Source organism: Mesoplodon bidens (genome assembly GCF_964165515.1).
Source record: "Mesoplodon bidens genome assembly, chromosome: 4".
Classification (NCBI taxonomy): domain Eukaryota; kingdom Metazoa; phylum Chordata; class Mammalia; order Artiodactyla; family Ziphiidae; genus Mesoplodon; species Mesoplodon bidens.
The window spans coordinates 28,452,717-28,479,748 of NC_138160.1; the positions used below are offsets into that span (position 1 = coordinate 28,452,717).

A 27,032-nucleotide genomic window follows, 5' to 3' on the forward strand; every position below is an offset into this window, starting at 1 on the left:
GAAGGCTCAATACCTGACGGGCAGAGAGTGCAGGTTTAGCGTCCGTAGTTTCATCTCCCGCCCCGCCGCACCCCGATTTTCTAGAAGGGTTGTCACCCAACAAGCTTGGTTTAAAGAAAGGAGGACCCGCCATTCCCCGTTGTCGATTAGCTGCCCGTCATCCATCAGGTTAGGAGGCGGAGTTTGGGCGCTTTCCTGTTGCATCAGCAGGTCCCTCCCGGACTACGTGGCGCAAGCGCAGTGTTCCTGGGCGTTCCAACCCACCTTTGCCTGGCGACTTCTGTCCTTTCCTCCCGACCGAAGTTTTGGGGTTTAGTTTTCTCTTAGTGGTTTGCCGGTGTCCGAGGAGAAGGCCAGTAGCCCTTCGGGGAAAATGGGAGACGAGAAGTCGGTGAGTGGGTTGAGTGGAGCCTGGAGGCCGGGCTGGGTCTCTCCTGGTACCCGTGTTGCCCAACCGGGGGAGCGAGGGGGTGGAGGAACCCGAGGGGGGCGATGGAGCTCCCGGACAAGTCAGGGCCCCCTTTGGAGAGGAATCTCAAATTGATAAAGCAGGGCGGGGCTTAAGATCGTCTCTGGGTCCATCCCCTTTTTGTAGATGAGGACACTGAGACCTTGAGTGTCTTGCTCAGAGACATACAACTAATTAGAAGCCGAGACAGAATTAGAATCTAGGGCTTCGAACTCCTAGACTAGGGTCTCTGGCTCACTTTAGTCGGGAAGAATGTTGCAGAGCCTCATTTACTTTTAAAACCACGTACGGGTAAAAAGCCCCAGTTTAAGGAAGGGAAGGCCAAGTTATCGAGATCTGCCCAAGTTTTGGGTGGTTTATAGTAAATGGTGGAGACCGGATGACCCCAGCTGACAAACTCTAGAAAAGTTACACACTTCCCTGCGTGGTGGTGGAGGCATGCCTTATCCCATTCATAAATGCTCATTTCACCTCTGGACTTTCCCTTTAGTGTCATTATTTGCTTAGGAACACCTTCCCAATCCTCTTCTGTGTACCAACTTTTGGGTTGAAATTTTAGATTGCTTTTACGTTCACATATAATATGTAAACTCGCCCATTTTTGTTTTGTTTTCATTGGAAGTAAAGAACAGTTGCCCATTGTGATTTCACTTGTTATAGGAAAGGTGAAATGGGCCTCAAGGTTCCAGAGAGATCCATTTTAACGCCCTGGCTCTACTGTTTACTAGCGATGTACAAATGGGAAATTACTTACTCTTTTTGAGCCGTTGTTCTCATTTGTAAAATGGAGAGGTATTTAGAAGACAAAAAAACGTGATGTTAATTCTCTTCTTTACCTTTATTCCTGTTCATTTAGCAAATATCCATATGATCAAAACCAAAAACATTTAATCAGAGAAATAGAATTATTTCCCTCTCTTTCTGTTTTAAAGCTATACAGGCAGACTTGCAATTAATTTTTCCCCTCTTTTTTAAAAAATAAATTTATTTATTTTATTTATTTATTTTTGGTTGCACTGGGTCTTCGTTGCTGTGCGCAGGCTTTCTCTAGTTGTGGCGAGCAGGGGCTACTGTTTGTTGTGGTGTGCGGGCTTCTCATTGCGGTGGCTTCTCTTATGGAGCACTGGCTCTAGGGGCGCGGGCTTCAGTAGTTGTGGCACATGGGCTCAGTAGTTGTGGCGCACGGGCTTAGCTGCTCCGCAACATGTAGGATCTTCCCGAACCAGGGTTCAAACCTGTGCCTCCTGCATTGGCAGGTGGATTCTTAACCACCGTGCCACCAGGGAAGTCCCTTTTTACCCTTCTTTTCACCTGATATATTTGACTAGTTACATTAATCATATAGTATGGTGAAGGCATGCAGGTAATCTTATAATCATGTTGGTTAGTACTTTACTTGATAAGAATGCACTTAAGGTGTGTTCATTGTTCATCTATTGGCTATAAATGAACCTTCAAAGTTCATTAATTCGTGAATTCCTGAGTGGGGGAAGTGTTAGCTCAACATGAAATTTGGAGTCATATTTTTAAAATTTGTTTTGTTTTTTAAATTATACAAGTCATAAGTTTTATGAAATTGAAAAGAACAATCAGAATGTCCACAAGGGATAAATGGATAAATAATGGAATGTTATTTGGCAATAAAAAGCAGTGAAATACTGATACATGTAACATGGATGATCTTGAAATCATTATACTAACTGAAAGAAGTCAGTCAGAAAAAACTAATATTTAATGATTCCGCTTATATGAAATGCCCAGAGTAGGCAAAACTGTAGAGACAGAAAGATTAGTGGTTGCCAAGTGCTGGGGAGAGGGGAGGACAGGGAGTAACTGTTAATGGATACATGGTTTCCTTTTGGGGTGATGAAATTGATCCTGGTGATAGTTGGGCAACTGTCTATGCACTAAAAACCATTGAATTATATGCTTTATGTGGGTGAATTTTATGGTACAGAAATATGTCTTAATAAAACTTTTTTTAAAAATTCAAAGATCAAAAAATATATGAAACAAAAGTCCCCCCGACACACATCCCCAGTTCTACCCTCAAAACTCCTTCACTGCTGACGATCACATCCCCCCTTAGAGCCGACCACTGTCAACATCTGGGTGGGTATCTTTTTTTCCTGCCACTTGTAGGTTTTCTGAACCTAGAAAAATCATCTAACTTTTTAAAATTTAATCTTAACTATAAAATGGGAATAATAATGATAGTCATCTCACAGTGTTTCTATGAGAATCAGATGTGATTGTGGAGGAACTTTGTGAACTGTAGAACTTTATGTAGTGAAATTTGCATTAGGATGTTTCTATCTGAGCAGTTACAAAGAAGTAAGTAATTTATTCCTGAGAAGATACTCTTTGGAGTATTCCATAACGTGGTTCCGTGTTTCTCGACCTCAACACTCTGGACATCACGGACTGGCTAATTCTTTGTTGTGGGAATCTGTCCTGTGCGTTGTTGGATGGTTAGCAACCTCCCCGGCCTCTACCCACGCTCTGCCTGTTGTACATACCACACCGCACCGCCCTCCCACCTTCCCCCCACTCCCCACCTCCGGTTGTGACAACTGAAAAGGTTTCCAGACATTGCCAGGTGTCTGCTGGGGGCAGAATTGCTTCTGGTTGAGAACCACGGGTAAGACCAGTTCTTGCCATTGGTTACCTTTTTGCACAGGACTTACTGTAAAACTTTCTATGACTTCCTGGAATTGAATTGAATTGAATTCTAATTGAAGTCCACATCTTTGTGGTAACTTTTAGTGCTTGCTTCTGTTTAAGCCCTCATCTGTCTTAACTGACAGTGTTTCCTAAAAGGTTTAGTAATTTTCTCTCTCCCCCTCTCTCTCTCTCTCTAACATTTCCAACAATAAGTTTCTGTGTACACCTAGAATGAAATTTCCTCCATTCTCAAAATCCAGCCTGTTGAAATCTTCTCCATCCTTTAAAGTCCTTTAAAGCCCTAACAGTTACTAGTGTCTTAGCTTATCTGACATCTGATCAGAGTACTACAGCTGTGTTCTTTTCTCCTCCAGGAGTTTCTCACATATGTATACCTTACCTTCCCCAAAGAGATTAAGTTTGTACATGGTAGGGATTGGGTCTTATGTTTGCTTATTCTACAGGGTTTAAAAAAAAATACGGTGAGCACAGAGGCTCTGGGTAGTACTTGTGGAATGGATGGATATATATTGCATTAGATTTTTTTTTCCTGAAAATACTACTGAATAAATTGCATGCTTCTTGTAGCTATATATTTAGTATATGTCCATTTAAACCTGAAGCGAGAGTCATGTGAACAGGTAAAATGAATGAAATTTGAGGACTTGAATATTATCAAGTAACTCTTCTACTTTTTTAGGGCTTGTCTTTATTGTAAGTTGTTAACTTGTCTTTGACGGTGAAATTTTCTAGTCTTTCAAAATCAGATTTCTGCTTAAAAAAATTAGATGCTAAAATAACATCCTCAAAACTTTTCTGGAGGCAGCATGGGTGGGTGTCAAATGAGATTAAAATGTAAAACCTGGGCTTCCCTGGTGGCGCAGTGGTTGAGAGTCCACCTGCCAATGCAGGGGACACGGGTTCGTGCCCCAGTCCAGGAAGATCCCACATGCCGCGGAGCGGCTGGGCCCGTGAGCCATGGTCGCTGAGCCTGCGCGTCCGGAGCCTGTGCTCCGCAACGGGAGAGGCCACAACAGTGAGAGGCCCGCGAACCGCAAAAAAAAAAAAAAAAAAAGGTAAAACCTTCATGTCTTTTGCTTATTTAGGTAGGTGCCAGTGAGGAGAAACGAAAGGAAGGAGGCAAGAAGAAGAACAAAGAAGGCTCTGGGGATGGAGGTCGAGCAGAGGTAAATGTTTTCAGGGCTCTGTCATCGAAGATTGACAGAGGCAGGGAGCTGTCTCACACTCATCCTATGCGAGATTCTAATGGTTTTCGTGGGGTTTATAAGATGGCACTAGATGGAAAAATCAGGGAGAAGAATTAGGAAATTCTGAGAGGGGGAGAAAGACTTGCAGTTACTTGTTATTGAAAAAGGAAAACAACTGAAGTATGATTGTAAAATAATGTGTGGGATTAGATATGAAAACAACTGAAGTATGATTGCAAAATAATCTGTGAGATTAGATATTAGAGAGAACAAACGTTGGTGAAAAGAGGACTGTGGTAATTAGTTGCCAGGTTGAATGCTAGCTGTCTGACCATTTCATTCGATGAGACGTTAAGAGACTTGGTGTTTGGGCTTTTACTGACCACAACAGAAACCAAAGAAAGCCTTGTTCCTTCACCCCATTAGCACTGTTTCCACCTGGACCTGCCACTGGAGTTTGGTTTTAAGCCAGGACAAATCTCCTTGATGCCTCTCAAGTGTAGAGAAAAGGCTTTCAGTTCACCAGGCTCACACTAAAAGGAACTGGCATTTCAAGAGTCATCCAGAATTGACCTGGTTCCTGGGTCTTGCTTTAGGAGGCAGTTAAGCTTGTCTTCCTACTTAGTTTTTGAAGTTGAACTGCTGTGAACCGTGCTTGACTTTTTGCTTTTGTCATTGCAACCATTTTATTAGAGACTCTTTAGAAAACGACCAGAATGCAAGACAAAGGAATAGGCTTTTAAGAAGTATGCTATATAGCACAGTAAACTGACTTTAAAGAGCTGTTTTTATAAATGTTGCATTGCTAAATTTATAGTGCTTCCACTTAATTTAGGGTAAGTTCGTAGATGATCAAGAATCACTAAGTGTTGGCGAGAGCCCTGCATGACCGCTTCTGTTGTGTTTTGTCCATTATATCCCACCGTAATTGTGGGGAATTGTTGATTGTGAATTTCAGAATTTGCAAGTAAGTAAGAAAATGCGTATGTTCCCTAATTTCCTTTTTGTACTTTCAATACAAGTAGTACATGCTGTTCTGTTACAGCTTGAGATTTAGCCTGGAAATAGGAAACAAAGGGTATAATTAGAGGACTTTTTTGAATAGAGAATTGTGCATGTGACATGTGGTTGATTATATATGTTTTAAATGATCTGTCTGGAAAAAAAGTGTACAGTGAGATGTCAAAGACCTTTCTTCCTCCTCCATGCTCCCATCATTTGTGTACTTGTCTTGTTCCCCTTCTAAGGGCAGTGGGCAGGTCTTACTCTTCTCTTGCATCCGCAGAGCCAGGCACAGAGAGTATCTGCTCCATGAATGTTGAATAAATTAAGTTTGACACTAAGTTCTTCTGATCAGGAAGTGCCAAATGGATGTGGAGATAAACTGCAGTAGGATACAGAGGGTCATGTGGGTGGGTAGGACTGTAGTGATGTCTGAGTATGTGGGACCATGTAATGTGCTTTGGCCTGAGGGATTCAGAGCAGGGTTGTAGAATGATAGGCTTTGAGCTTTTAGTTAATTTATTGATGCTTCTTCATTGAGGATTTTGGACCCCTGTGACAATTTAATGAAAATCCCCCAAAGAGCACCTAAATGACTAAAGAAAGGGAAGGACTGTGGTCAGAGGGAATTATAAAGATATTAAGGCTCTTCCATTTAAAAAATTGAAGGACAAGAAAAAATATGATTGAAATGAGAAGGAAATTTTGTATAAGGGAAAAATAATAAAAGCAGTACTTCATATAAGGTAAACTTTGTTTTTATTATTTCTTCCACTTTTCTAAAAAGGAAAGCAAGTGTGTACTGATTATTTATTTCTTCATTTGTTGTCTTGCAGTTGAATCCTTGGCCTGAATATATTAACATACGTCTTGAGATGTATAATAAACTAAAAGCAGAACACGATTCCATTCTGGCAGAAAAAGCAGAAAAAGATAGCAAGCCAATTAAAGTCACCCTGCCTGACGGTAAACAGTTGGATGCAGAATCCTGGAAAACTACACCATATCAAATTGCTTGTGGAATTAGGTATAAGCTATACCTGTCTTGACCTTCTGTTGTTTGTAACTAAACTTTTTTTTTGTTTTATCTTGCCCAGTTTTATCCTCATAATATTTTTATGTTCCTGTTCAATGTTTTTATTGTTTAATTTACCTTATTTGGGATTTTTAAAAAATCAAAATAATGTACAGCTTTATAGTCAAGATTCAAAGTTAATATCTGAAAGAGTCAACTTTGGTCTTATTTTACAAAAGATTTTATATAATTAGTTCTACTTTGATCATAAAATGTCACATAACCAAGTAGAGAGTACTTTACCTATTTTGACTAAAAAGTCTCAGTTTTAAAGTTAAAAATGAAGGTAGCTCATCTCAAAATGGGAAAGTTAAGAAACTAATATATGAAATATATTATGAAACTATATATGAAATATATGAAACTAACATGAAAAAATGTACTGTTTTTATAAAGCTAATGTTAAAACTTTTGTCAGGCTGGGGAGAAGTTATTTCAGGTAACTGAGAATTAGATGCATACTTTGTAATAGAGTAAATGCTTTCCTAATCTAATATGATTGGGATGAATAGTTGGTAAGTTTATCAAAAAAATGATAAAGTTGGGAAGGCATAAAGTGATACATGTATCTTCTACCAAGTGTTGGCAAACTGGTCATAGCCTGTTTTTGTACAGCTCAAGAGCTAAGAATCGTTCTTATGTTTTTAAATGGTTTGAAAAAAATAAGACAACTAAGAATATGCAATAGAAACCATATATGGCCTTCAGTCTAAAATATTTATATGGCTCTTTACAGAAAAAGTTTGCCAACCGCCATTTAAACATTTTAACTTAAAACATGTATATATTCATTTATTCACTAATATGTATATAAGGCCAAAGTTTGGGGGGTGGAGTGCTAATGAAACTTCTACATTATCTTAACACACTTGAGAAGCCATCTGAGTGCAGAATCCTTCCTGATTTTTATGTAGTTGTTTCATCCACACCTGACTTGACAATATTTTTTTAGTGACTTCCCTTTATCAAGCCTTCCCAAACATTCAACTTGGTTTGAATGTAATTCAAACCAAGAAACTGTAATTCCCTCGTTGTATTACTTATATATTTCTATTTATTTATAATAATTATATATTGAGCTGAAACAAATGAAATCATATATGAATTGTCAAAAGTGGTTGATTATCATCAGTTTCATATTGTTGAACCTATGACATAAAATAACAAGTGTATAAACAAATTTGGGAACCATCACAGCTGATTCTTGGTAAGCCTACTATGCAACTGGTGGGAGTTAGGCCCACGAGCTATGTATTGGTATATGCCCTGGCCTTCTTACAAAAGGAATGGAATGTTGCTGTTAATTTGACAAGTACTTCTACCTAACATACTTCTGCCTTACTCCAAAGGAAGTAAGTAAGAAAGTTGTAATGTTAAACAAGTTTCCATGTGAGATCATAAGTAACTAGATAGACCTTTAAATATCAGTTCAGCCTTTCACTTGAGAGATAATTTCGCAGGTGAGGTTAAAAGATTCCTCCGTTGTTGCACAATGAGATTGTAGCTGTGTCAGTACTAAAATCCAGGCTCCTGTTAGTGCAAGAACTTTTTCTCTACATGCTACAATATTGTTCTTCAGATTATGTTGTAATTTATCAAGTGGCCAATTGGAAAACTAATTTTCTCTTTTTTTGAATTAAAACTTTTATTGCGGTGTAAGTGTCATAACATATTAGTTTGAAAATATTTGAGGCGGGAAACTGCTAGACTATTATAGACTGTCATTTCTCTAGCTGCACATTCACATCTATAATCTGGCTAACCTTACTTAATTCTGCTTGAGCCACGCAGCTTCCTGGACCTCTCCTAACATATCCCTGCTTGCATCCATGCCCATTCTCAACATTTGAAGTGCCATCTCCTCTCCTTTTCTTCCTGTCCAGATCTTTTGATGCTTCATCCCCTCATTACTTTATTTTTATTTTTTATTATTTTTTTTTTTTGCGGTACGCGGGCCTCTCACTGTTGTGGCCTCTCCCGTTGCGGAGCACAGGCTCTGGACACGCAGGCTCAGCGGCCATGGCTCACGGGCCCAGCCGCTCCGCGGCACGTGGGATCTTCCCAGACCAGGGCACGAACCCATGTCCCCTGCATCGGCAGGCGGACTCTCAACCACTGCGCCACCAGGGAAGCCCTGCTTTATTTTTTAAAGCCCGTCCAGACTACTCTGAACTGTGCTGCTTTCCCCTCCTCAGAACTCCTGTGACTTCTACCTTTGGTGGGTCTAACATCTCATCACTTGAGGAGAGAGTTGTCTTTTGTACTGTGTACTGTACATTTAGATGACATTTTTATCCGTATTATAAAATGTTTCATTAAATAGTATTTCACTTCACCTGTATATTTGTTATAACTAATATCATCTTAGGCATTTGCAGAATTATGAGATTAGCATTGCTTCTCAGAGGAAAGATCTGTGATAGATTTCAAGCAGGATGAAAGCAGAGAGGTTATTTAGAAGCACCTCCACCCTCCTTTTTTTCCTTTGGAATCTAAATAGCTTAGCTTTATGGAAAACTAATTTTGGAGAAATTTAAAGATAAACTACTGGAAATTGTTATTCTTTATCACAGTTGCCATGTCTGCTTAAACAAGAAGCATTAAATGAGGTCAAATAATAGTGTTCTGAATTTTCAGCATCTTCTAGTTATATTCTTAGGGACTTTTTTGAATTTTGTCACTTTTTCATTTTATTTCAGAAAGGTAAATGTACATCTATATATAATATACAGGCATACCTCAGAGATATTGCAGGCTCAGTTCCAGACCACCACAATAAAGCAAGTATCACAGTAAAGCAAGTCACACGAATTTTTTTGGTTTCACAGTGTATATAAAAGTTGTTTACACTGTATTGCAGTCTATTAAGTGTGCAGTTGTTTGTTAAAGTACATGTCATAATTTAAAAATACTTTATTACTAAAAAATGCTAACTATCATCTGAGCCTTCAGTGAGTCATAGTACTAACATCAAATATCACTGATCACAGATCGCCATAACAAGTACATATAATAATAATGAAAAAGTTGGAAATATTGTGAGAATTAACAAAATGTGACACAGAGACACAAAGTGAGCAAATGCTGTTGGAAAAATGATGCCAATAGGCTTGCTTGATGCAGGGTTGCCACACACACACAAAAAAATGCAGTATCTTCACAGTGCAAAAAAAGGAGAGATATGCTTGTATATAATGTTTATTTTCCTGTTCTTGTTCTCAAATTAACTGTTGTGCTGCAGAAAATTCTTTTTTAGAGTCTTGTGTTTTTATACATGTGTGTATGTTTTTTAAAAAGTCAAGGCCTGGCTGACAACACTGTTATTGCTAAAGTGAATAAAGTCGTCTGGGACCTAGACCGTGCTCTGGAGGAAGATTGTACCTTGGAGCTTCTCAAGTTTGAGGACGAGGAAGCCCAAGCAGTAAGTTTTTATTCAGATTCACATTTGCAGACTTTTCCAGCTTATTACTAAAGCCAACAACGGGTGGCTAAAGTTGATTGATGTCTCATTGTCATATTTGAAATCTTCATTTTGTCTTTCATGTAGGAAACATAGTAAAAGTGCTTGTCTTATAAAATTAAGAAGTGCACTTATTCAAGTTTATTTTTACTCTAGATACTTCAGTGGGAAAAAGTGCTGGGAATTTTATTAAAAATTGATTAAGCAAGTAAAAATTGTTTTCTGCATTATTAGTCAACACTTAATCAAGATGCATATATTTAACAAATTCGAGCATGATTTAAAGTTCTCTTCGTATTGGGCAATTGATTTCTGTATTTTTCTTACCTTAAAATGCAGATCTGCTGAAAGCACTGTAAAAATCAATCTGCATTTGATGACAAAGTTTTCTCCTTATTTCCCCATGATGGAATACCATATAAGAAGTAAAATACGTTGTTTTAGTGACAATGGTTTACTTATGTATGTGAATCAGTGGTTTTCAAATGTATTCTGGAGTCCTTAAGTTTTTTATGAGAATTTAATTTTACTTATTATTTATTTATTGAAGTATAGTTGACTCACATTATTAGTTTCAGGTGTACAGTTTTTATGAGAATTAAAAAAATTTTTATTTTGGTACCTTACTAATTAATCTTAAAAACATTGCTTTGGGTATATTCTATCTCATCTGAATTACCACCTTAAAACCAAGTACTACCTTTTGATTTCAAGGCCCGTATGTTGGTCCTTGGTTTTATAATTGTATTGTAGGGTCAAGTTGTACCATCTTAGTTTTGTTTGGGGCCAATAAGAGAAAAGCAGCTATAATTCTTAAGTGATGTTCCCCAGCCAAGTAAAGGCCAGAGCATAGCCTTTACTAATTTTGGAGAAATTTAAAGATAAACTACTGGAAATTGTTATTGTTTATCACAGTTGCCATGTCTGCTTAAACAAGAAGCATTAAATGAGGTCAAATAATAGTGTTCTGAATTTTCAGCATCTTCTAGTTATATTCTTAGGGACTTTTTTGAATTTTGTCACTTTTTCATTTTACTTCAGAAAGATAAATGTACATCTATATATAATATACAGGCATACCTCAGAGATATTGCAGGCTCAGTTCCAGACCACCAACTCAGATATTTTGAGTCAGTTCCAGGGATTGACTCAAAAGATCCCATGGCCATGGCAGTTAATAAGACAGTCACATTGTGAGTGCCTATTGTTTTCAGGAAACAAAATCCATCCCGTTTAATTAATGATGCTAAACTTGTATTTTAATTAGTTTGAAAACAACTGAACCAGATAGATAATTTCTAAGGTACAAATACAATTTAGTAATTAGAATCATTTTAAATTATTTTGGCTCTGAATAGAATCACACTGCAGTCTATAGATTTGTAAATTTAGGTTTTCACGTCTTGGGTTTATTTATAATAAACTTTATATATCTTTCAAAACAAACAAATTAATTTACAGCTTGTATGCCCAGACTCAAACCATCCCATTTTTCTTTGATTTTCAGGTATATTGGCACTCGAGTGCTCACATAATGGGTGAAGCCATGGAAAGAGTCTATGGTGGGTGTTTGTGTTACGGTCCACCAATAGAAAATGGATTCTATTACGACATGTACCTTGAAGAAGGGTAAGTTATGTAACTGGATAAAGAAAAATAAAATCTGAATTACTGTGGGTCCATACATTATTTTTAAAGAGTTCTCAATTAAGGAGGAATGATATAAAACTTATTGCTTCATAGTCACCAAGTACTCCCACTAACAAAACTTAAAGTGTTGTAGTAACTCACGAAGTAGTAGAGAGTTCTCTTCTAGATCAGTGGAGGTGGAACCCTAAGCTATGTCGGGAAATAAAATGAAGCTTGGACCTCTCCTGTTCTTTAAACCTGGTTATAAAGTTAGAGGAGTGTTCACTAGTTGGAATGGTCTTCATGATGACCAAGGTCAAAGCCACTGAAATTATGAAAATAGTTTTTAAAAAATGTCTAGTTTAAAATTCTTAATAAATGATGCAGGGGTCTAATTTTTTATATTAAAACCCTTGAAGTATTCTAAAGAAATGTTCTCCCAAGCTGCGGTGTGAGTGGAATGGAATGGAAAGAGATTAATTATATTTTCTTCTTCAGGGGTGTGTCCAGCAATGATTTCTCTTCTTTGGAGGCTTTATGTAAGAAAATCATTAAAGAAAAACAAGCTTTTGAAAGATTAGACGTTAAGAAGGAAACTTTACTGGAAATGTTTAAGGTAAATTGAACTGTAACATGGCCTCCACTTTTATTTCACTCATTAATGTTACGTAAAGTACATTGGGCTCTACGCAATGCTCTGTGGTGACCTAAATGGGAAGGAAATCCAAAAAAGAGAGAATATACGTATATGTATAGCTGATTCACTTTGCTGTATAGCAGAAACTAACACAACATAGTAAAGCAACTACTCCAATAAAAATTAATTAAAAAAATAAAGTACATTGGGGCTTAGTGTACTAAGTTCTTTAGAAAAATTTAACAATGTTTTTAAAACATGAAATACATACTTATATTCATACGGTGCTTAGATGTACTTTTAATTGTATTTTAGCTATAGTATTTAGAAGTAAAAATTAAAGGATGGTTATTTAAAAAATAATTTTTCCTATTTTCAGTACAACAAATTCAAATGCAGGATACTGAATGAAAAAGTGAATACTCCAACTACCACGGTCTATAGGTGAGAATATCAATTGTCATTAACTACCATTGGTGTATATGTCATTTTAAGTCTATGTTAAAATTCCTTTTAATTTATCTCTAGGTGTGGCCCCTTGATAGATCTCTGCCGGGGTCCTCATGTCAGACACACTGGCAAAATCAAGACTTTGAAAATACACAAAGTAAGCAATGTAACTTTGAAGGCACTATATAAACATATTTGTATACTAAAGATGTATGTTTAAACTTGCATTCGTTTCTCTTTTCAGCCATTTTTCTCTTGCATATTTAAGTCTGGATTTTTTTCTCGTGCTGTCTACTGACTGTGGGCACTACATGTCACTAGCCTTTATTTTAACTGAAATTCTCTCAAGCACTGACTGAGTGACTCACCACTCATCACCAGAGCACACGGGGATGGAGATTTGGAGGATTTACAAAATCACAGTCATGGGCCATCGTGGCTCTAAAAGCTTTGAGACTCACTGTAGGAGTGTGTGCTCTTGCCTTTTGTATGTCTAAGGTAGTAATTACCCAAGTTGTTCTTTTTTAACCAAACTAATCCTGCCAATCAGATTTTTTTTTTTTTTTTTGGCTGGTTGGTTGGTTGATTTTCCATTTTTGCTGAATCATCTTGTGGGAGATGCCCCTGCAGTCAGTCTTGTTCGTGGAGTTGTGGTGTGAGTGGGTCTTGAGGGCAGGGCAATTTCAAGGGCATTAAGCAGCCAGCTTTGTGCTGTGGAATGAGTACAACCACCCTAGCGAGGCCTCAGCAACTGAGATGCTTACTACATGTGCACTTTCTGTGCCATTTTTCTTGTCATAAGGACTAAATATGAATTTGACTCATGATGTGACTGAGAGAGAAAACATCAAACTCTTAAAATAAATGAGATATTAAAAAATTTGGGGACTTCCCTGGTGGCGCAGTGGTTAAGAATCTGCCTGCCAATGAGGGGACACGGGTTTGAGCCCTGGTCCGGCAAGATCCCACATGCCGTGGAGCAACTAAGCCTGTGCTCCACAACTACTGAGCCTGTAGTCTACTGCCCCCATGCTCCGCAACAAGAGAAGCCACTGCAATGAGAAGCCCGTGCACTGTAAGGAAGAGTAGCCCCCGCTCGCCACAACTAGAGGAAGCCTGCGTGCAGCAACGAAGACCAAATGCAGCCAAAATAAATAAATAAATCTATTTTTCAAAAAAATTGGAATATTATCTCATGGTTATCCCTTCTTTTCAGAATTCCTCCACCTACTGGGAAGGCAAGGCAGATATGGAGACTCTGCAGAGAATTTATGGCATTTCATTCCCAGATCCTAAAATGTTGAAAGAATGGGAGAAGTTCCAAGAGGAGGCTAAAAACCGAGATCATAGGAAAATTGGAAGGGTATGTTCAAAAAGAATAAAGATGTGTGTAGACTGCGTTTTCTTTATTTTCACTTGCATTGAAATTGTATTACGTACCAGGAATTTACTTCTGCAGAGATGCTGTAGCTTTCAGTAATTATTGTACTGTCCTGTGAAAGCTATAAATTACTTATTCATTGTCCACATTATCTTTCTAGAGTGTGTTCAGTACCGCACAGAAGTTCATTTTGACTACTCCTTTTATTGAGAACAAATGCTGATAACCTACATTTTTCTTTTAAAAAAGTATAGCAGCATAGCAGCATTTCATAGAGCTGGGAGATGCTTTAGAAATCCCCTGGTCTCACTGACTTATTTTAAAGATGTGGAGGGCTTCCCTGGTGGTGCAGTGGTTGAGAGTCCGCCTGCTGATGCAGGGGACACGGGTTCGTGCCCCGGTCTGGGAAGATCCCACATGCCACGGAGTGGCTGGGCCCGTGAGCCATGGCCACTGAGCCTGCGTGTCCGGAGCCTGTGCTCTGCAATGGGAGAGGCCACAACAGTGAGAGGCCCGCGTACCGCAAAAAAAAAAAAAAAAAAAAAAAAAATTGTGGAAACTTAAGTCCCAGGAAGATTCATCTGCTTGTTGCCCAAGATGACACAGCAAGTCATTGATGGATTCTGTGGTGTCCTTTTCTTTATTCTTCTACCCCTGACTGTTTTCTAAGCTGGCAGTTAGGTTTGGTAAAAATACTCCCTTCTAGAAGAGTGTTTACTGTGTGCTGGGCGTCAGGTCACGGCTGTTAGGTTGTGAAGTTTGAGCAGGAGGCAGCATCCACTGTCCTGTGCTGCTGACTGCCTGAAGTAAGATCCAGCAGGAAGGAGGCCAGCAACAGTTAGTGGGGTCCCTCCCTGAGGACTTGGGCATTTGGTGGGCAAAAAGGTAGGAGGGTGTGCCTCTTTCACCATGACCCAAAGTTGCCAACTTCTTCTCCATCTTCTATTTCATTATCAGTGTCTTTTACTCAGTCTCCTTCCTGCTGTTCTTACTTAAAAAAAAAAAAAAAAAAGAGAGAGAGAAGAAAAGGTGGGGAGGGAGGATCTTTGAGCCTTGAGGAATTAAGACTCTGAGAAGCCCCTGCTATGCATAGTAGAAGAGAACTAAGACCCTTGCTCCGTGTGACTCTTGGGTAAACTTGACTGGATTCAGGAATGTAACAGAGAATGTCAGAGAATGTACTTGTGCTAAGTTGTAAAGCACCTGCAACACCAGAAATGTCAACATGTTTTCCTTGATTTGGGCATGGCACCAATCAAAATATGAAGCATCATGGCCATATTCTAAACTCAAGAACCCTGAAATTTACATTGATATTATATACATATATAAACTTTCTTTTGCTTTCGTTTTACCCAGGACCAAGAACTATATTTCTTCCATGAACTCAGCCCTGGAAGTTGCTTTTTCCTGCCGAAGGGAGCATACATTTATAATACACTTATTGAATTCATCAGGGTAAACCATATTCATTACTTTCTTTTGTAGATTTAAGACATAAGTTGATTTTATTAAATAAGATCTGCCGAAGGGAAAGATAATCTTTTGTTTGAGAAGAAACATTTCAAATAATAAATGAAAATGGACGTATTGGGTCTCATAAAATGTTTAAAAAATTCTTTCCTTCTAATACATGATCTTGTCCACATACATGGGTGTGCACGCATGAGACAAGCTGGTGAGCTTGAAATGGGGCCTGTAACCCTTTACACAGGAGCTCTGTGGCTTTCCGACCGTTCATTTGTATTTTCCTAGAAAAAGCAAGTTAATCTTTACGTTGCTTTTTTTCTTTGTAAACTATGAAGTGTTTCAAGCATAAATTTATAGAGAATAATACCGCCAACATCTCTGTACTCACCACCTAATTTAACACAACTGCATTGGGCTATATTTGCTTCAGATTTTTTAATTGAGGTAAAGTAATACGTATACAGTAAGGGGAAAAAAAACTCCCCTTTGAGACCCCTTTCTGGTCCATTTCCCTCCTTTCCTAGAAGAAACTACTGTTTAGAAGTTAGCGTGGATGGATCCTTTTTGTCCATGTTACTTTTACATCTATCTCATAAATATGTACCCTAATTTATAGTGTTTGTTTGTGTGCTTCAAACTTACATACATGAAGCCCCATTGTATATCAGTCTGCACTGTGATTTTCACTTTAGATAGGTACAGATCCAGTTTGTTTCCAGTTGTTTCGTATTAGTCTGTCATATAACTACCACAGTGTTCATTTCTTTACTGGGGGGACACTGATGTAATTTCCCATTCTCCCATATTACCAACTGTGCTGCAGTAGCCGCCTTATGTGCATGTGCAGGAGCTTCCTCTTTGGTGTATACCTCCAGGTGGAGCTTCTAGATTATAAGATGTACATCTTGAACTTTACTAGATAGTATAAAATTGCTCTTGAAATTTTTACTTCCACCAGAAGTATGAGCATCTCTTCCTTACACAGGCATTGTATTTGTTTGCTAACAGAGTGAATATAGGAAACGAGGATTCCAGGAGGTGGTCACCCCAAACATCTACAATAGCCGACTCTGGATGACCTCGGGCCACTGGCAGCATTACAGTGAGAACATGTTCTCCTTTGAGGTGGAGAAGGAGCTGTTTGCTTTGAAACCCATGAACTGCCCGGGACACTGGTATTCTGCAATTTTGAGTTTCTATCAAAGATTTTCTTGCAATCAGTCCCAGATTGTTTTCCCTCCTTTGAAAGTATTTTGTGAAAAACAAATTATGTAATCAGAGGAGTATTTAAATGCACCATCATTGTGGTGTTGTAACATCTTCTGTGCCCAGCTAGATCCTCAGATCTACAGATAGTCAAGAATGGAACTGGGGTAGCAGAAGTGAACAGGCAGAATACAGAACAGGGCCAACTGAATGTGGGGCACAGCAGATTTTTTTTTTTTTTTTTTTTAAAGAAACATGTAACAAAATCTACTGCTGATGAATTGACCTCCTTGGAAAATCTTCCTTGCCTTGAGGCCGCTCACTTTTCTATCCTTGGAAGTTGGGTGAAGAGCAGCGTGGCGGCAGACTAGGGAGCGCTGTGGCTGTAGGTAGCTGAGTCATCGCTCCTAGCACTGCTCCCAGTAGCAAGACCTCGAGGGCAGAGGGCCGAGACAGAGGAGTCTCCACTAGGGGACTAGCTTGTACGTCAGGGAACCAAGGTCAAGTTCATTCTTAGTTTTCCCAGATTCTTTAAAGTTTCTGAAGCACTTTCAGACTAAGAGGGAACTGAAGCACTTTTGAGAGCAACAAGAAAGTACAGACTTTAGTTTCTGCTGATATAAATGATTTGTATATAGATAAGATTTTCTTTAAAATATGAACCTTAAAGGCAGTCCTCAAATTAATAGAGATTGAGCACAAGACTTATGGGAATACATTTTTTATTTTCTCTTAGTTATAGATGGTTGTATTAAAATTTATTTGCTACTTTATTCATGCAAGTGCTTACACTGTTGTATGAAGCCCAGACTTTGAAAAGTGTTGTTTGTGTGAACAACTAGAACCAGTAGCTTTTTTACAGCCTTCCTTACAGTATTAGAGAAGCAGTTTTATTCTTGTGAAATTAAATATCAGTGGATTTTACTTTTCTGTTTTCTTTAGCCTTATGTTTGATCATCGGCCAAGATCCTGGCGAGAGTTGCCTCTGCGAATAGCTGATTTTGGGGTGCTTCATAGGAATGAACTGTCGGGAGCGCTCACAGGACTCACTCGGGTACGAAGGTTCCAGCAGGATGATGCTCACATATTCTGTGCCATAGAGCAGGTATGAGACTCTGGGATGAAACACTTGGAAAAGAAGTGTCACAAAACTTGAGGAAAATTAATGACCACTGTGTCCCTGTTTTTTTTTTTAATTTATTTAAAGATTGAGGATGAAATAAAAGGTTGTTTGGATTTTCTGCGTACAGTATATAGCGTATTTGGGTTTTCTTTTAAACTGAACCTGTCTACTCGCCCGGAAAAATTCCTTGGAGAGATTGAAGTATGGAATCAAGCTGAGAAAGTAAGTGGTGATTTTCAGCATGCTTCAATATTATTTGACTGAAATTGGCTTGCGCCATAATGTGAGAAAGCAAAGCCTCTTTAAATGGATAAAAGCAAAAGAAAATTGGAAATGGTTTTTAGGCTTGTATAAGCTAGTTCTTTTTCTCTATGATTTTGTATTTTAGAAATGGTTGAATGTTCTTTCAGTCATCAAGCTGTAACCTTTAAAGGGGTTTGTGTATGAGTATGTCTAGGTGGACAAAATGGTAAAACAAAGAATAGTGACACATGAAAGTAGTTGTAGTATTTTTTAGTCTCAAATTAGGCTGGAAGAAGTTGCATTTGAACAAAAAGTTAAAATCATTTTGCTTTATCCTTAGCAACTTGAAAACAGTCTGAATGAGTTTGGTGAAAAGTGGGAATTAAATCCTGGAGATGGAGCTTTCTATGGTCCAAAGGTCAGTACCAAAGTCTATTTGAGAGTAATATGTCTTTCATTTTTGGGTGAAGAAGAGATTATTTTAAAATAAGTTTAAAAAAATTCAACCCTAATACAACCGAATCTTTGCTTCTTAGATTGACATACAGATTAAAGATGCCATTGGTCGGTACCACCAGTGCGCAACAATCCAGTTGGATTTTCAGTTGCCCATTAGATTTAATCTTACTTTTGTAAGGTGAGTTTCTAGTGTCTGCTCTCAATATTCTTCTTCAAGGACATAAAAAGGAATATATATATATAATAAAGCAAAACAAATCTTTTCTTTCTAGCCATGATGGTGATGATAAGAAAAGGCCAGTGATTGTCCATAGAGCCATCTTGGGGTCATTGGAAAGAATGATTGCTATCCTCACTGAAAACTATGGGGGCAAATGGTAATTTTTGTCATTGTTTCCTTCTGTTTTGGTCTGGACCGTGTAAATGTCACTTGTAAATGTCAGAAACGTCTGCTGTCCAATTTAGTTATATGATGGAAAGGAAGAATGATTCTAGTTGGTCACTTCTAATTAATGATAAGTATTCACTAAAAAGTAAGGAATCACAATCTAAACCCAAACTTTTTAGCTCTACGAATGTTTGTTATGAGTAATTATTTTTATTTTAGCACTTGATTTGTTTGAATATTATACAAATGCTTTCTAACTAGGAATTAGTAGTCAGTAAGAAGCTTATTGTTTTGATTGCTTTTCAAGTAACTCTGGGCATTTATGAAACTTTGATGTTTTTGTCTGAGTAAACAAGAGTAGGCTTTTAGCAATACTTTGTTCAGTGTTGCTGATCATACTAAACAAGTATTTTAGACTCTTTAGAAGCCAAGGTTTTTTTTCTTTTTTGATTGTAAGTACAGACTCCAAACTGCTCAACATTTTTGTGTCCTATTTCTAGAAGCTTATGTTTCTACTGGCAAGATATAAGCACATGACTTGCATTTTATTTTCTAAGCAGCTTTATCTGGGCCCACATTTTGTAAAGGCAGTTGAACATAGCACATGGTTATAAAACCCCCATGTTGTAGAGCCTGACAGACTACACCGCAGTCATCTCAGTTTCACTTGCAATTTGGTTAGTTCAGACATGGGGTGGGGTGGCGGTGTCATACTTTAAATGAAATAAGCTAATCTTTTAGTTATATTTCATGAAATCAGATCAACTGTGGGCAGTATTCTCTATGCACAGTCTAGAGAATAGGGGGATCCTCAGATAACTGCTCTACGAAACCTGAAGGAGGTGGGGGAAAGCCCACAGTTTGACTAGAATTTAGTGCCTACTCCAGCCTTTTCCCTAATGTAACAAACAACTTGAACATAGAGGAGTGACCAAGAGAAACACTGGCCTGATGTCTGCAGCATGGGGAGGGGTTGGACACCTGAAATACCTGAAAGGTAGAATTGAGGATGGGGTCACCTTTTAATAAGTAGTGAAAACACACTCATTTTTACCAAGTACCATCACCAGTTATTATCGGTTCCAATTTGTTGAATCCTGCAAAATGGGTCTTGAATAAACTGAAGGTACAGTCTTTGTCCCCCAGTGAAGAAAAAGTAATAAGATAACCCTTGAACAAAATAACTTTTTGAGTAAAATAACTTGAATCACTAAGTGTTTCTTAACCTTTGTTAAGCCCTCTGGCAGCAGGCATATGGTGTTCTGTTACCTGATGTGTTGATTTGTGGGGTGTAGTCCCTGCCCTCTGTTTGCTTCGCTATATCTGCTTAGCGAGACAAATCTTAGTTACAGATTTTCCTGATTTAGGGTTAGTTTTCTGCTCCTGAATCTCCCTTTAGTTCTTTTCGGATATTGAAAAAAAGCCAAGTTTTTTAGAGTGGCCCTTGCATGTTTCAGGAAATGGTACTTAAGAGTGAACTAAGAAATGTGCCATCCTTGTTGAGGAAAGTGCACAAATCCACATTAAATGTTTTTAATTTCTTCTAAAGGCCCTTCTGGCTGTCTCCTCGCCAGGTAATGGTAGTTCCAGTGGGACCAACATGTGATGAATATGCCCAAAAGGTAATCCTTAAGTATGACTTACTTTAAATTTAAGAGCTGTCCTTCAGCTTTTCATTCTCATAAACTACATGTATTCTTGGTAAAGCAAGCTGCTTGCGATATAGAGAAATGTTTCTATTTTCAGTCTATGGTAAGCCTCAGTAGATCATATTACCTCTTTAATGCTTTTTTATGTGGTTCCATGCTTAGCAGACTTAATTTAGAGAATGTTTTGTACATACTTGTATTTTTTAGTTTTTAGCATTAGTAAATAGCAAATACCTCAGTATGACATGTAAATTCAAATGCATAGTGCAGTTTAAACTGCTCTTTGACTCAGTAATTTTGCTTTGTTTCAAATGCACATTTCTTTAATTTGAAACTTTTTTTCAGGTTAATGGCATGACGGAGAAATGTTTGCCTTACCTACCAAAAAGCTACCTTACTAACAAATGTACAAATATCCGTTCATACTTCATACCTTAAAGACTAAAACAATCTGTTCTATTATAGCAACAATTTCATACTAAGGAATTTCAAATTATCAAAAGCTTTTTTAAAAAAAGCATTGTTTCATAACTGGCAAAGTAATAAATTGGCTAGTTAAAACAGACAAAAATCTAAATATCAATGAATAACATTGTAACATCAAAACCACCATGTTTTCAGGTCATCAAAATAAATTGCACTCGGGTCTCAACTGTCTTTAAGAAGTAAATGATCATTAAAACAGCTGATAGGCAAACCATTCAAGATATACCGTGTTCCTATTACTGCACATGATAGTTTTAGTTAGAAATGATCAGAATCAGCTATGCTCCATGTTTAATGGATTTTACTTTATTGTATTTGCATTAAGAAAGCTCACACAGTAGGAAAAAAGTCTGTATTAGTTAACTCACTTTTCAACTGGAGATAGTACTGACTTTCTCCTTTCCATCTGGGGGTGGAGTAGCGTTTAGAATTATGTGGGGTGGATTTTGGTTATATTGAGTGGAGGGGAGGGTGAGCACTGCTATTGATACTTAATGACTAGAGACCACAGTTGTTAAACAGCCTAAAATTACCAGGCTTCCTCCCCAATTACAGAATAGCTCAACTCACATGTGCAGAGGACTCATGTTAAAAAAAAAAAAAGAGAGACACTGGTGCTTATTCTTTAAAATAGGTTACAGTTGAGAGTGTAGTCTTATCCTGGCACTCTAATAAACTAAGCAAGAACCCTTCTGAAATTTGCATACTTATAAAATCCCAGGAGGTTCATTGGTTAATGATCACTAAGGCACAACAACCTGTTAGTGAAATAAAAATGGTTCATTCAGATCTTTTTGTCTTATTAGTGGTAATTGGTTGTTAGATAGATGGAAAATGTAAGCTAGTTTATTTAATTTAATTCACAATTTATCTCTCGAGCAGAGTATGTAGTTTTGTAGTTCTAAGTCACAATAATATATGCTTCAGTATATCTATTAACATTCCTTTTTAATGCTGGCATGATTATCCAAATTGTTTGTTAAATAAAATAATTTAAGATCAAAATATAATTCTGATTTTAGATCTGAAGAATCCTCTATCTCTATTTAAATAGGTACGGCAACAATTCCACGATGCTAAATTCATGGTGGACATTGATCTGGATCCGGGCTGTACATTAAACAAGAAGATCAGAAATGCACAGTTAGCACAGTATAACTTCATCCTAGGTAAGAAAGGAGACTCACCAAAGAAAACCTGCCAACCTTTAGAGAAACTTGAAATGCTGAGACTTAGGCTTAAGAGAACTGCGGTCATCAGTAGTTCTTTCCAGTCCTGATCTCAAACTGTATGTTTGTTTTGTTGATGTAACAAAGAAACACTTTGGTTTGAAAAAGAGTACTTGAAAGGTTTGTCTAAAAATCTCCCCTTCACCTCCTATTTTTTCATATGGTGAATTTTTATTAAGTTGGCTGGATTAAGTGACTTGGTAAACACAGCAGTTCTAGTCATTGCAAAGTGGTGAGTTGGGGTTTTTTGTTTTGTTTTTTAATGACTAGATTTGGTCACTGGTACATTTTAATGAATCAGAAGCTACAGGGTGGGTTTCTGTTCCAATATTCAATAGGAGTCCTTTCACCTAACAAAACTTTGTGGGTTTTGGTTTAGTTGTTGGTGAGAAAGAGAAAACCAGCAGCACTGTCAATATCCGTACCAGAGATAATAAGGTGCACGGAGAACGTACTATTTCTGAAACCATCGAGTGGCTCCAGCAGCTCAAGCAGTCCCGCAGCAAACAGGCAGAAGAAGAATTTTAAGGAAGAACTTTGCCCAGATTGGCTCAATGGAAAAGGATGAGCATGTTTCCATAACAGTAACTTTGTACCGTTGAAAACATCAGCTTCTACTGACCTTGGAATAGTTTGGCAGAGTCCGCAGAGATGACTGCAGGATCAACCTTTTTTGACCTAGACAGATTTTAGAAAATATGTATTTGAAGGAGGTAGTTAAAAGTGACACAGTAAAGTGATTTTATTCATTAAATTTCTGAACACTGGAATAAAAACATGAGGAATGCTCTGATGTAATGTGGAAGAATGGTTTTGTAAATTTAATACAGCTAAAATAAAATTTTTTTCAAATTTGATTAATGGAAAAGAAAGATTAGAATTGGATTATGATATAGAAATAAAAACTTTTATTCACGTAAGTTTCAACTGCTCTGTCCCTCGTGTCCATACAAACCTACCTGGAACAAATTGCGTGATTCAATATTTATCTTTCATCTTTTATAATACAAATGATGTAAGTTGGGTGGAGGGGTAAAATCTGTAGTGTACTGCTGTTCTCAAACTGGGGTATGAACCAGGTGCCTGCTTCTCAGTCACAGGGTGACATCGTGTAGGAATGTCACTTAACTGTTTTGGGATACAAACCTTTTAAAACAAAACCAACCATGAAGCTAATTTAGAGTAGATTCGCACAAATTTTTAAGAAGAAGGATGAGTCTTCACAGATGTAGAGAACAAACTAGTGGTTACCAGTGGGGAGAAGGAACAGGGGAGGGGCAATAATAGGGGTAGGGGATTAAGAGGTACAAACTATTAGGTATAAAATTGGCTACAAGGATATATTGTGCAACACAGGGAATATAGCCAACATTCCATAATGAATATAAATGGAGTATAACCTTAAAAATTGTGAATCACTATGTTGTACACCTGTAACTTATATAATATTGTACATCAGCTACACTTCAATAAAAAAAAAGAAATGTGTGTTTATGGCAGACTGTTCTGGGCCATAGAATCCTTTATACAAATTCCCTGTTGTCTCATAAAGGATAATTTATGATTTTCTTTTTAAACCATTGAATGGTGTTTGGGAGAACACCACAAAATAAGGAATTTCTTACGTGGATACATATCAGTTCCTCTTTAGTTATCTTAAAAAGACAACATCTTGTCAGTTCGCCAGTAACTCCAGTAGTTGTTTGCTAGGGTCACTTCAAAGCAGAGCCCATTTGCATAGATTAATCCTCACTTTAATAAAGGAGATAAGATCTTTAATCATAGGGATTTTTTTTCCTGAAACTTCATAATTAAGCCTTGTTTATGACTGTCTTATAACTTAGCCTTTGATAGGTTTGTAATTAACTTCTATGCTTATCCTTAGGAAACCAATTTTGTATTTGAACCAGAACTTTGCATTCTCAAGTCATTGACACCAAAATTTCTGATTCATTTTAAAACTGTATTTGACTTTTATTTTTTTTAAATTCACAGTATCTTAGTTTGGATTTTTCCTCAGTTTAAAAAAAAAACATATTACAGCATTATTTTAAATGGCTTCTGTAATAACGTAGTCCAAAGACCAACTACGGTTTACATAGATTTTTTTAGTACCTGTTTTACCCTTAAAGCAACAAATGGCTTGTATATTAATAATTTCCTTGAAATATTTGGAGGAGCTTCATAAATCTTACAAAACATAAGATATAAAAGTATAATAAAGACATAGGTAGGCAGGACTGGGAATCAAAGACTCCTCTTTGTAACTGACACCTTCTTAGCTTAGTCCCCACTTCCAGTGGAAGCGTAGGGGACAAATCATATCCCATCAAAGCTCTTATGTCTGTAGTTTGCTTTGTTTTCTTTTCCTTCTCTTTTCTGGAGAGCAGAGACTTCTATCGTTGTACCCTTCTGATCTCTTCTGGCATATAATGAAGAATTGACTGAACCCAATTGCTGGGAATTCCCTTTCGGTCCAGTGGTTAAGATTCCATGCTTCCACTGCAGGGGGCACCAGTTTGATCCCTGGTCGGGGAACTAAGATCCCACATGCCCTGCGGTTCAGCCAAAAAGAAAAAAAAAAAAAAAGTGACAGAACCCAATTGCTACGACTATCGAGAGTTATATGATCTGGTAATGAAATATACAGACAGGAGCTATGTGAGAACAATCTGCGAAGACAGATTTTGTCAAGTAAAATAGGTACCAAAAATAAAGTAGGTACCAAGATGTGTAAAACAGGCACCAAAACCACAATCAGGTTAAACCAGAATCTGTAGAGACATAAAGTCAGGAGTACTGAACAGGCAGGTAAAGATGGTTTAGGCAAGTGAAAGGGCGAAGGACCTGGGACGGTGAGCTGAGGTCAAACCGGAGTGACCTTGTGTGCCCAGTGCCTCCACTTGCTTCACTTCCTCACCTTTATACATCCCCAGACATCTGTGCTGTGACTGCTAGACTGTGCTTCTCAAATTGTGCTGGACATGGGAATCAGCAGGAGATAGCGTGAAAATGTGCATTCACTCTGTAGGTCTGGGTCCTGGGATCCTGCATCTAACGAGCTCCAAGTTGTTGCTGAGAAGCACAGTCTGAGGAGAAGGTAAATCAAATTGTAGTAAAAGGCCTATAAGGAAACCAGCCTATTGTACTTTGGACCCTCATCTGATTCCCATGCTCCCAGGCAACCACTTTAGCCATGCTGGTGTAGGCTTCTGTTCCTGTTTCTAAATACATTACTCTCTGATTCATCACTTTTAAAACCCTTCTGCCAACTTACTGTTTTAGAAGATGTGGATTTTAATTTACACCAGTTTATTTCCTCTCTCCATCCTAATATATCTCAACTTTTTGTTAAATCCATAGTAGGTGTTATTGTTACTATGTCCACAAATATTATGGTCTAATAAATCATATTCTGTGATTACATTTTCCTAGTACAACCTTTTTTTTGGACTTAATTTTTTCTTTTAAAATGTTTTCCTAGGGCTTCCCTGGTGGCGCAGTGGTTGAGAGTCCGCCTGCCGATGCAGGGGACACGGGTTCGTGCCCCAGTCCGGGAAGATCCCACATGCCGCGGAGCGGCTGGGCCCGTGAGCCATGGCTGCTGAGCCTGCGCGTCCGGAGCCTGTGCTTCGCAACGGGAGAGACCACAACAATGAGAGGCCCACATACCGCAAAAAAAAAAAAAAAAAATGTTTTCCTTGAGTATCTGACTTAAACAGTTCTTTGTTATACCTTTCATTACCGTTTTCCCAAAAGTCAATTTTCTCCCCAGCTTTATTGAGGTATTGACATATATGTAATAAGTTTAAGATGTACAATGTGATCATTTGATACACCTAAATATTGCAAAATGATTTACTGCAGTAAAGTTAGTTAACATCTCCATCCCCTCTAATTACCATCCAAACGTCAAATCTGACAGACAATTCACTAGTTCCATTTATCTTCCAAGGCAAGTCTCTTCTAGAATCTTCCAGTGTCCTGCTCATGGCAGCCCTCACCTGGGTCAGCTCCCACCTTCCCTCCATGTTTGATCCTCTTCCCTGGATTCCATGTCTTCCTTTCTCTTCGTTTACTACTTCATGTTGGTGGACAGGATTTTCCAGCTGCTTTTCAAAGAAGGATGCATGAGGTTAGGTATAGAAGCCTTGGTTGAAAATCATGTTTTGTCTCAGACTTTGGAAGACATTGCCGTCACTTCCTTCTGCCTTCTAGTGTTTCTCTGAGGAATCCGTTCCAATTCCCAGTCCTTTGTGCGTTACCTGTCACGTTTTTCTATGAAAAGTTTAGATCTCTTTTCTTTAGGCTTATTGTTCTGAAATTTCATGGTGATGGTGAAGGTCTTCTGCCTCCCATCCTGGCGAGCAGCCTTTTCATTCTGGAGATGGTGCCCTGCAGTTCTGAGAAATGCTTTTTGTGTTGTCTTTGATGGTTTCCTCCCTTACCTCTGTTCCTAGTGGGCCTTCTATTATTTAGGTGTTCTACTTTAGGAGAGATTTCCTTAACTTTCTCTTTCCATTATTTCATGTGTGTGTGTGTGTTTGTGTGTGTGTGTGTGTATACATGCACAGACTGGAGAACTGTACTGAATTGTGATCTGGTGGGCAGTTTATTTTTCCTTCTGTTCTTAGTGGAATTTCTATCATTTAGGTGATTTACTTTCAAGAGTTCTCCTTAACTTTGTCTTCCCATTCATTCTATTGATTAAAAAAAAAAGGTTTCAACTGTCACTTTTTTAGGTTTCCAGCATTCTTCTTTGTTCTCAGCCTATTCCTTATATAATAATATACTGTAGGGGTTG

The 27,032-nt window shown here is 38.0% G+C and overlaps 1 protein-coding gene across 1 annotated transcript; it reads left to right on the forward strand.

Annotated features, from left to right (window-relative positions):
* Positions 1–33: 33 nt before the first annotated feature.
* On the forward strand, positions 34–23,148 carry TARS1 (threonyl-tRNA synthetase 1). The gene is made up of 19 exons (XM_081231806.1): positions 34–391; positions 4,240–4,320; positions 6,180–6,370; positions 9,716–9,839; positions 11,386–11,507; positions 12,006–12,123; positions 12,524–12,588; positions 12,673–12,751; positions 13,811–13,957; positions 15,335–15,433; positions 16,454–16,620; positions 17,594–17,756; positions 17,859–17,996; positions 18,358–18,435; positions 18,554–18,654; positions 18,749–18,853; positions 20,414–20,486; positions 22,054–22,168; positions 22,608–23,148. Exons 1-19 carry the CDS (start codon positions 374–376, stop codon positions 22,754–22,756), a joined length of 2,133 nt encoding a protein of 710 aa, XP_081087932.1. The 5' UTR covers positions 34–373; the 3' UTR covers positions 22,757–23,148.
* Positions 23,149–27,032: the final 3,884 nt, after the last annotated feature.

What these genes read in the sequence shown, in the direction of transcription:
- TARS1 (XM_081231806.1), top strand. An exon ending in TATTCTGTGCCATAGAGCAG is followed by an intron (nt 17,757 to 17,858) that starts GTATGAGACTCT and finishes ATTTATTTAAAG; the next exon opens with ATTGAGGATGAAATAAAAGG. An exon ending in TTTAATCTTACTTTTGTAAG is followed by an intron (nt 18,655 to 18,748) that starts GTGAGTTTCTAG and finishes TTTTCTTTCTAG; the next exon opens with CCATGATGGTGATGATAAGA.